This window comes from Convolutriloba macropyga, chromosome 12 (genome assembly GCF_964194025.1).
Source record: "Convolutriloba macropyga chromosome 12, txConMacr16.3, whole genome shotgun sequence".
Taxonomy (NCBI): Eukaryota; Metazoa; Xenacoelomorpha; order Acoela; family Convolutidae; genus Convolutriloba; species Convolutriloba macropyga.
This window is the reverse complement of record NC_134479.1, coordinates 49,642,853-49,653,793: the sequence shown is the minus strand read 5'-3', so window position 1 is coordinate 49,653,793 and position 10,941 is coordinate 49,642,853. Positions and strand designations below refer to the sequence as shown.

The 10,941-nt window shown below is 34.6% G+C and overlaps 1 protein-coding gene across 2 annotated transcripts in view; it reads left to right on the top strand.

Annotated features, from left to right (window-relative positions):
• The window catches only part of LOC142350711 (uncharacterized), a 9,846-nt gene extending 4,455 nt beyond the window's left edge, over window positions 1–5,391 (top strand). For both annotated transcript variants that reach the window (XM_075402652.1, XM_075402651.1), the window contains one exon: window positions 4,133–5,391. In XM_075402652.1, coding sequence (XP_075258767.1) covers window positions 4,133–4,407 — 275 coding nt within the window. In that variant the 3' untranslated portion in view covers window positions 4,408–5,391. The remainder of the gene's footprint in view (window positions 1–4,132) is intronic.
• Window positions 5,392–10,941: the final 5,550 nt, after the last annotated feature.

Below are 10,941 nucleotides of genomic sequence, written 5' to 3'. Positions count from 1 at the left end.
TATTCACAGATATCCTTGTTCTCCAATCCATAAATTTCGCAGACAGATCATTTTGTAGGCAAAAATGTCCAATGAAAAACAAACAGGCAGGAAAAAGACAACTAACTCTAGACAACTCTAAATAAACATTTAATGACTTGAAAAAAGTGGTTCTTATATATATATATATATATATATATATATATATATATATATGTACATAAATATATATATATATATATATATATATATATATATATAGATTTAACTTTATATATATATATATATATATATATATATATATATATAGGTCTATACATATATATATATATATATATATATATATATATATATATATATATATATAGGTCTATACATATATATATATATATATATATATATATATATATATAGCCTATGCGTTACCCAACAAAACAATTATTTCAAAGTATTGCACAATGTTATGGGCAATCCCAATGAGGACACAAAAAAATGCAACAAAAAAGCGATGTTAATGTGAAAGTCGTCGGCCAAAACCCATCTCTGCGGAGATACTTCCTTGATGTGTACAGCGGTGATCCGAAAACAGGGCAAAATAATGGGAAATAACGCAAAGTGGTTATCAAGCAAACTGACGATCCTTCAGAATAAATACGGAAGATTAATGTAGTCGTCTATTTCAATTTAGTCGTCTATTTTTGCAGCAGAAGCTCTTTGATTGATCACTAACTACTTTTTTCAGCCAGCCTCGGAGAACTAAAAATTAGCCACCAAAAATGAAATCCATATTGGACAAGGTACCATGTTGCCATCGACCAAAGATATTCGCAATCTGTGTGTCCGAAGAGACGCTCAAAGCAAGACAGCAAGCTGCAAGCCAAACTTTAAAATGAGTAGAACTTGAAAAATAATGGTGCAAAAAATTGGGACCAACAGAGAAGTGCATAAAACGACACCAATTAGGGCAAATTGGTTTCTTGGGTCGATTAAACAGTTATGCAGCTATAGAAAAAGGGTCGAAGTAGCTGTGGATAGGTTTTCGGGCTGGCCAACGTCAAAGCGGACCGAGCAATAACCTTTTAGGAAACATACTTGTTGTTTTACGGAATGCAATTGAAAATTAATGTCGATCATGGATTAACGTTTATGGAAAAAACAATTCTACAAAAGATAACTGACTGGGGATAGCGATTCATAATTCATTACCTAAAATTCTCAATCAGATTGTGTTTTTATACGTCTGATGTTTTCTTAGAGTCTCCTCTGTAGTAATTGATAGGTATAAATCATCAAATGTTTTATGTACAAAGAATATATTTGAACTTTTGGGCGCCTAGTCTGATCAATTTTTGGGTGCATCAAAATTTTTGAATAGAATTCTATGAAGTGACAACGTCTGTTTTGACAGCATCACTTTCCCACAAATCGAATATCAAATATTCATTTTAGATGCTCTGAGTTGATTAGAAAAATTTATAGCTTGAAGAGGAGAACGACCAATGTTCATTTTTCTTGCATACGAGCTGAGCGTTCATTATAATTCTATCATAACTGAAACTGCTCAAACTTTTCTGAAGGTCCATGGAAACGATTCGATCTCCCCGGCCAGTTGAAAATTATTGTCAAAAGATATTTTTGCTAGGAAAGACTGCTTTTGATAGCCATTTCGATTGTGCATTTTGCCGTTTTTAATTGCTCTCAAACGAAGTTTGTAGCAATTATATTAGTCCTGTTTGATAAATTTTTCTTTACAAAATTTTAATTAGTTCATAAATTATTCTCAAGCAAACATAAATGGTTCAAATATCAAAAGATTAGGCAAGTGTTTCCTCTAGTTAGCTTTCAAATTTGCACAGGTTACGATCTGAGGTTACCACAGTTATATGCCCTAGCTATGCAGTAATGATTACAGCGTTTCATTAATCGGAACTATTTGTCAAGCTCTTTCTGCGCTGCAACGGAATTTGTGCCATTGTATGATCAGATGACGGCGAGTGTGGATTGAAAAGAGACCGAACCCTTCATTCTTTTTGTACGCATAGTGGAATCATCCCCCTGAGCGAGCTCAGCATGGACATCGGGAAATACTAAATGGCTTGGATTGATATCTCATTTGATTTCAGTAGTCCTACAAACTGTAATTCAAATTGGTCCAAAAAGTCGGCCCCGGTATCACTGAAGGGAAGAAACTGCTATACCCAGGTTGAGGTCCAGACCCAAATTTGCTTCTGATCAGACTTTCCAGACCGAAATTATCTCTGATCAGAATTTCCAGACGGAATTCACCCTGATCAGACTTTCCAGACCCAAGTGACCTCTGATCACAGAAGGTCTCTGACCAGACTTTTCAGATCGAAGGTGTTCTGATCAGACCATCTTCAGACCATGGTCCAAACTCAAATTCAGACCATTGCCCAGAATTTAATCAGACTATGATCAGACTCAAATGCGCTCGAAGATGTTATGATCAGACCCAAATGCGCTCGAAGCAGTCATGATCAGACCCAGTTGCGCTTGCAGCTATTTATGATCAGACTGAAGTGCGCTCCAAACCGGTTCTGATCAGACTCAGGTGCACTCGAAATAGTCTGATCAGAGACAGATTTTACATATGAAAAAATCTCATAATTTTGCTATAATATATTCATTTCATAAAAACTGATGTTTGCAGTATTTAATTCATCTAAGGAAAAATCAATTTTAAAAGTTTTGCTAAAGAAAACAAAACCCAACTGCTGAGAACAAATTTTATTTAGTGTACCGATTAGTTTATAATTCTGACTCAATGGATGAGTTAAGACAGCTTTCCATAAGAAACGTCGTGGTCTCCAGTTGATCGAAATTTCTTCTAAAGGGGACCGGCCTCAGCTATCTGCTGGACTCTTTTTTTCTGATCAGAGCTATCGAACTTTAGATCAGAAAGTCTCTGATCAGAAAGCTGCTTTTTGGCTGCCTCTTGGCAGAGCCAACATCTTTCAGTAAAAAAAAAACAAAAAAAAATGAAAATAATGCGCTCGAAATGGTCCCTGATCAGACCATTTAGATATTTTGGGTCTGGACCTCAACCTGGATAACCATTATGGATCATTTCAACAACCTCTTGGGGACCGTAGAAAATGTGATAAAAACGTACCGATAACTCAAAGCGACGTTTCTTATTTACCCCTTTTTTTCACTCTTTTTGCTCTCTTTTTTGTTACAATTGTTGAATGCAATTCCATGATGGATCCGACATTTCTAAATTGGAAATTTTTGATATGTTGAGGATTCAGTATTTGGGCAATTATTTAAGAAAAATGTTTTGCAGTGGATGAAAATCCAGAATTTGTATTCTCCGACTGAGAAGACTCCACTCTCTTTTGAATAGCGCATGCTTACTATATTCCCGTCAATCTCTTAGGTATTTACAAAATGTACATAATTATGACTCTGTTGTTGAGTATACTTACCAACGTTGTAATTGTTATATTTGAATTTTGTCTTCAGTGTTTTCCAGAGTCGGTTGGTCCAAGAGCTATAGGTAAGTCTACTTCATTCGCAGAAATAACAACCCTAGCTCCATTTCCCTTGAGGCTGTAAAAGGAGCCCAAATAGGGTCTGCATTAACTGGTGCGACCTGTGAGACCCTAGATTCATCTAAATGCTTATACTCTATACTCTATTTCTTATATGAAATTCGACTTGGTCACATGAATAAAAATCCTAAAAAAATGATTCAGAGTAAACAAATGAAAACGAAAATAATTAAAACAATCACTATAAATTAAACAAGCGAAGAAGAAATTATTCTCATCGGAGGCCACAATCTCTGGTGGAGAAAAACTTTCTTTGCAATGCGACATCGAACGACTATTAGGAAATATTAAACCATTCGATAAAAATTGTAACACAGATGAACTAAGCCTTCTAATAAGCACAGCTTTACAATTAGAAGCTCACTATTTTAACCATGAACATCAACCACTCCCGTCAATAGCACACAAAATTTAACAATCGATAGAACAGCATTGACATCTGATAGAGAACTGCGGCCAACAATTAAAAAGAGAAACAATTTTATTTATCAGAGATTCTATTATCAACCGCAACACCTCTCTCACAAACAATGCATTATTTTGCCCCCTCTCAGATACACCATTCGAATTTTTTCCAGGAATTCAACACGAAAATCTTGTAGCTCTCGGAAACGGACAATCAAAGCAATCGTCATTTGAATATTTGAAACAACTCGCATCGTCCATTGACAATTACCCATACACGGACAAATCAATCCGTAGACAACGTCAATTGCGTCAGGAATACCCTCCAACTGATAAAAAAGGACGATCACCCGTCAGGACAATACAGACCTCAGCCCCCTCGCGTCGTTTCCACCAGCAACCACGCTCATTCTATCAACCTTTATTTTGTCCTGCGAAAAGATCATAATCTTCCTCCTCCTCAAGAACTGTTCAGCCTAGTGCCTTCATTCATACAAAAACGACACACCATTGAGGGGCAGGACCGATCTTCATATACCACTAGATTACTAATCGTCTACAGATCAACACAGAACATGGCGTGCATATTTCGGAAAGTACTATATATGTGGCCATCCCGCCATAAACTACACTGAAACCCAGTTTTGACGATTGAACAATTCTAAAATTACTACATAGACGAAGGACCTGGAACCCTTGAACCTGTATGTTTTCCATTCTATTCCCATTCCGCCAGACGCATTTTGCAACCCAACGGAACATTAACTTAAATTGGTTTCCACGCGGAACACAGCTCCTTGTATCTACCAGATATAAGATCCCGTCCATCTCTAACTTATTTTCTTTTCATCCAACTTAATTGGGTGTAAATCACCAAGAGCATCGTGTGAACGAGAAAAAGATGCTTTATCAGTTCATCAAACACGACTTTAAATGAATAATTCCCCATCTTCGAATGATTTCACGTATTCAGTACGTGAACACAAAGACCTCCTTTCCATTTTATTTCTACTATTCCTAAATTATTGAGCCGCAATTTTGCGAAGGCACCCTATGATTCCACGAGAGACTATTTCTTCCTCGGTCCGCTCCAGTACGCGGCTACTCTTTGCCATTTACCCATTCCTATTGAATATTTGCGTTGTTTTGAAATTGGAACAACAAATTCTATCTAAGGCCATACTTCCAACTTGCTCTATCGTGGCTAGATTGCCGACAATTTGACGGAACGTATCTCTTCTACAGAGGAGAAAGAGATTTTCAATCCCCTCTTTTCAATGAGGCCGCATTGCAAAGTTGTCCTCGAAATGTAGTAGCTTGCTTTGCTTGCGATGCAGTAATACTGGAGCTTTTCCACGATCCGCAGAACCGCGTTCCAGACTTCCATTTTGAACATCGATGATGGACCCCATTTTCAAGCCCGACACTGTTCTCATCCCAGGGAAATTAGCTGTCACAGCTTTCCACAACAATTTCAAATACTTTTTCTTTTTCTCCATCTATTTTTCATTATAATTTCTCCTTCTTAATTTACTGTAATTTTTTCTGAATCGTCATTCTTAATTCTTAATTTACAAATTAGGAACAAAATTTCGTTTCCGTTTTCTCTGGTTGGAACTTACACAATAGGAATAGAAATTACATTAAAAAGTTTACGAAGGAATAAGTAGCTCACAGTAGCTAAACATAATGCTAACCAGAATGTAAGCTGGTAGATGCGATCGGCACAACTCATATTGAAAAACAGACTAACCGGATTATCTTTTTACCACCAAGAGAGACTTACAGACTACACCTATCCACCCAGCGGGGATCAAATCCCCTCTAGATGACAGTGAATGATAGATAAAGAAACACAACAGGACAAAACGTTTCTGGCCAGAATACCCCATCAATGGCGCACTTAATGGCCTCACAGCCAAACGGTTTAAGACCACCTACTGACTCTAATCTCTTTTAAATTGTACATGCTTACTTTGTTCTAGTCAGTCTGCTAGATAGATATGCTATGTGTATGCTATTGATTCCGGTGTTGTATATACTTACCACCGTTATAAATGAAGTTTAATTCAGTGTTTTTCGAGTCGGTTAGTCCCATAGATTTAGGAAAGTCTACTTGGCGCGCAAAAATAAGTAGCGCTAGCTCTATTACTCTTAAAGCCGCACATTAACGTTTGCTTTATTATTGATTGTTTGGGTGTTTGAACAAGCAATTTATCGTCGCTTAACTTTTTAAATTAACAATTTGTACAACTAGTAGTTAAAATTTTTAGACAAAAAAAGAAGAAAATAATGTTGATGCTGTTATTTCAAACCACCATACGTTACTGATTGCTCAAAAAGGTCAAATTTCTGCAAAAAGTAGTAAAGTACAGATCATAATGTTTCGTTTCTGCATTCAAAATATTCTGACCTCTTTTCAAACTTTTTTCGTTCGACCAACTTTCTGCTGAAAGTAGAAAAGTACATATCATAAAATTTCGTTTCTGCATTCAAAATTTTCTGATCTCTTTTCAAACTTTTTTCATATGACTACAAGATTTGGGAAATGAACTTTACGGCCGTTTAAGGGGGTTGCAATTTTTGATTGTTTTCGCCAGAGTTGACCATTGCTTTTGCTTCCGATAAAGAATGATATATAATTTGTCCGATTCAAAGTATCAGCTCTTGCCAAGAATGGGGTGATGTGACGGGAATGTAAATTGAATTCGTGCAATGAGCAGAAATTAGGGTAGAGAACGAGCGCGCAAATGATAGAAAATGAACGGAATGATAAATGGTAAGCGGATACATATTTATCCGATGCTAAAATTTCCGCTTCAATTTCAAAGATTTTCGGCACTCATTCTCTTCGATTTCCTTTTTACTTTTTTGGTTAGTTCCACATTAAGCGTTCATCTCCAAAAAAACAGTCGGGAGTTATTCCCCGTGTTGAGAAAATGCGACTAAATTGACGCAAGAAGCGTTATTTTTTGTCGATTTTTGTTGATTATCGTTGTTTTTGTCGGTATTGTTGCTATTTGATGTAAGAAGTGTCGATCATTTTCGTGTTTTGTCGGTATCGTCTTCATTAGGTTTTGCACTATTATTTTCAGTTTTTTTTAAAAAAATTGAGCTTCCCCAGAAAATTTTACGCGAAATCTTCTAAAATTCGAAAGGAATCTCATCTAGTCTTTATTTTTTCTTTCCAAACATGTAAATTTATGATATAACCGAAAAGTTAAAGTTTACATGCCTTCAGAATAATCAGGAATTTAACTGTATACACTTAGTTACTCAAATTTTAGCTCAAAGTTTTCGTAAGGGGGTGCTTCTCTACGTTCTTTCCCCAATTACGCAAATTTTTAAATCGCTGCAAAATGATCCCTCATCACAATCGGAGTCTTCCATGCATCTAAACAGTCGGTTGATTGCAGCTCCCATCTGTCATACAACCTGTCTTCTCTGTTGCTTCTACAGAGGTCAGAAGGACAATGGCCATGCATATAATTGCAACTGCGAATTTTGAAACCATTTTCATTTCTTGATCTGAAGAAACGACAACTCACCGTGTTAATTTTAACTCACGTGAATAGCACGTGCTAAATTTTTGGTTTCTTTTAGTCTTCTATAATAATTATTTGCAGCAAATTTTTACTGCGGAGGATTTGATAAGATGCTACAAGATGCAAACTGTGGAACCATGAAAAGGTTTGGTGTATAGATCAAGTTTGGAATTTAATTCACTCAAATTCTAATGAAAACGTTGCGTATTTAGACTTTGATTAAAAGAATATTATGTGCTAATTTTAGTTGCTACGACTGTTTGTTAATTTTTTAATAGTAAAATTAACATTTTTGCAGACAATTCACCGTGCAATAACTTCATTAAACAACAAACTTTGGATGCCTTTAAGGAAAACTTTTAAGTTCGATAATTGTTGCAAGTATTTAATGTTTTTCAGAAGCCTGCAGGCAAGTACTCACAAGGAAAAAAGATTTGAGGCAAAAGAAAATCTTGCAAATCAAACACAAATTTGTCCTGAAGTGGTCACGCAACAAATAGGTTAGGTAACTGTGACCAAATAATGGTATCCACTATTTTCATTTATTTTTTACAGTGACCGGAAATTACATTTGTGTTGGCTCATTATCTTACCCATCAAATTTCGGCGTACAATTTTGAATGAAAATTTAGCTGCAACACGTTGAAATACTATTTCTGCACACTGAATATATAAAAATTGAATGAGTGAGTGAAAACACTGCAGGTAGAATATTCACTGTGCAAAAATATATAAGTTATTAATTGACAAAATTTGGAAACAAATCAGTTGTTTCATCTCAACGCAGTGTGAATTAATATTCATTTTTTAAAACGTTTGCATTCAAAATCTAATTAAGACGTTTCCTATATAGGTTTTTTCACTGACAATTTTGTCTTAATTAAAGTGGCTAAAACTATATGTTACTTTTTCTCAAGGGCAGCAATTTAGCTGACCATGATAGTCTCTTCTACTTTTTTGCCTAAATAAAAAGAACTTTTACTGTACTCCAGTTTTAAAGTTTGGATCGTGGAATAAAAAAAGAGAAAAATGCTGCAAATTATTAATTTTTTTTTAAAAAAAAATTATATTGGATGAATTTCGTAATTATTTATTATTTTTCAGATGCCCGGCACTCAACCTGTAAGAGAGAAAAAGAATGCGACACAGAGGGAAAACTTCCTGATCAGTCACTTAATTGTCATCAGGATGAAGAGCAACAAACGGGTTTGGTTCATTATAATCTTTACTTTCTTGACTGTCACCATATTCTACTTTTCTAGTTCCTCGGTGTTTTAAGAGGACAATTTTGACAGCAATGTATACATTACTAGCGTCTACAAGTACCAAAATGAAAACTAGTGACAATAAATGTTGCTTCCAACTAGCACGTGCCTCGAAATAGTTACAAAGAATACGCGTACAATGTATTAAGATAGGAAAATTGAAATGTAGTTACAAAAGTGCGAAAACTTACTCTCAAATTTTGGTACCGCCAGCAGCAAGTAATGCAACGAGAATTGTGATGCACTACCGTGAGACTGATCATCTTCCTACCCAACAATTTTATGAAGCATTTTCTGTTTTAATTTGAATTTTTTTTGCTAGAAATTTCCATCTTCAAAAAAAGCGATCTGTTATATATTATAAGAAACCGTTTTTCCATTAAAAATTGCAAATCGGCAAGATAATCATGCCAGCTTTTCTTAATTTTCTTACTAAATAAGCAAGCATTATGAGAAACACTGAGAAGAGGTAAAAAAACACAATCATTTTTGATTTACTTGAAAAATAAAAACTGAAAGCTGCAAATTACTCAATCAAATAAAAAACCAACTAGAAGATTTACAACAACAAAAACAAAATGAGCGCGAGATTCATTGAAAACGTAATTGGAAACCAATGCTAAAGTTTGAAAATCTCAAAAAGATTTAAGATTAATCATGCTTGTAGCAATCACGAAGCAAAACAATATTAATGTCAAAAACAATTTGTACAGAGCAGATTGTGCAAGTGGAGAGGTAACTCGGATTTTAAAAAACGGAGACATATAACTAAATTCCTGTATTAGTTAAATTTTTACCATTAGTTCTTGAAAACGTGCTCCTTGGCAATTTTGATACACTTTAAATTGATTTCTCGCCAATTCAGTCATTTGAGTAATTTCATTTTCGACTCAGTTAGTTTCAAATTAGAAGAGACCAACGAATTACAAGATTTTTGATTACGTTGAGCAATTGAGTTTGACGGATTTCTACTATGACTTATTTCCGGAAAAGTATTTTATTTTTATTTAAAGAAGCACATATTGCCTCCTTTTTTTAAATTTTCACTCAAACTACGAGCCGGTTACTCAAACTTGGTTGTTAAATACTACTAATACTATTAAATCAAGCTCATTACAATGACAACATATTGAAATATTTTGATTCTCTGGTTTTTCAGTAACTTGTCATTTCTGTTTTTTATTTTCGACAATTTTTTCCATAATGCGCGAAAAGAAAACTTGGATGTTAGTAAACGTTGTATCATGAAAATATATTATAAAATGGTCCCTTTGAAGGGATTTGTTGAGTGAAATTTTCAATGAACAACTTAATATTGCCCAAACAATCAAAAGTAATCAAGAGCGCAATAACAGTTAGTTTTTTCTCGAAGTTTCTTTAATGGTTGGTGTTTTCTTGAAATATTAGATTCTACTTTATTGCCAAACTGTAACTCTGTTATGATAATTTTAAAGCTTTGAAGATGAAGATTTTTCTCACTTACCGTTTAAAAAACTTTGGTATAATATTTTGAACTTCTAAATCTTTGGGCGATGAATGATGGTAGCCTCCTATTAAAAGTAAAAGGAATTTTTTGAAATTAATGAAAATCGATGGAAGAACAACGTCCCCAAAATTTTTTTTCTCAATTTTTTTCGTATTGATTTTTTGAAAAAAATATGCCAAAATAAATTTTTTGTAAAAATTATAGTTTGGATAATGTTTTAATAAGTTCTTTTATACTCCACTAATTACATTACAACCATAAACCTAGAATTTGGGGAAAATTACGGAAGATGAACGATTTTTTTAAAGAAAACTTCAGTTCGCAAATTTTCAGTTATAAGTTTCTCGGTAACCAATATTATACCGTAAAAAAGGCAGATACAATTCTGAAAAATTGCACGATTATATCATAGCCCTCTCACTTTAATAACCCCATTTAACTGTACATTGGAACAATGAGTCCGAGTTTGAAGGTTTCAGACCGATGTAGACTCTGATCAGAGACCATCTTCGAGCGCAAACTTGCCCATCGTAAGCTCAAATTTCTTGGTCTGTAATTTTCTTTGAGCGCATAAAAGTCTGATAGTTTGGACGAAACAAAATTTTTCTCAAAGGGAGCTACCAAATTGAGCGTGTTTTGAAACCATCTGTGAAAGAAGGTTTTGAGCATTGAATAAAGTTTTGATC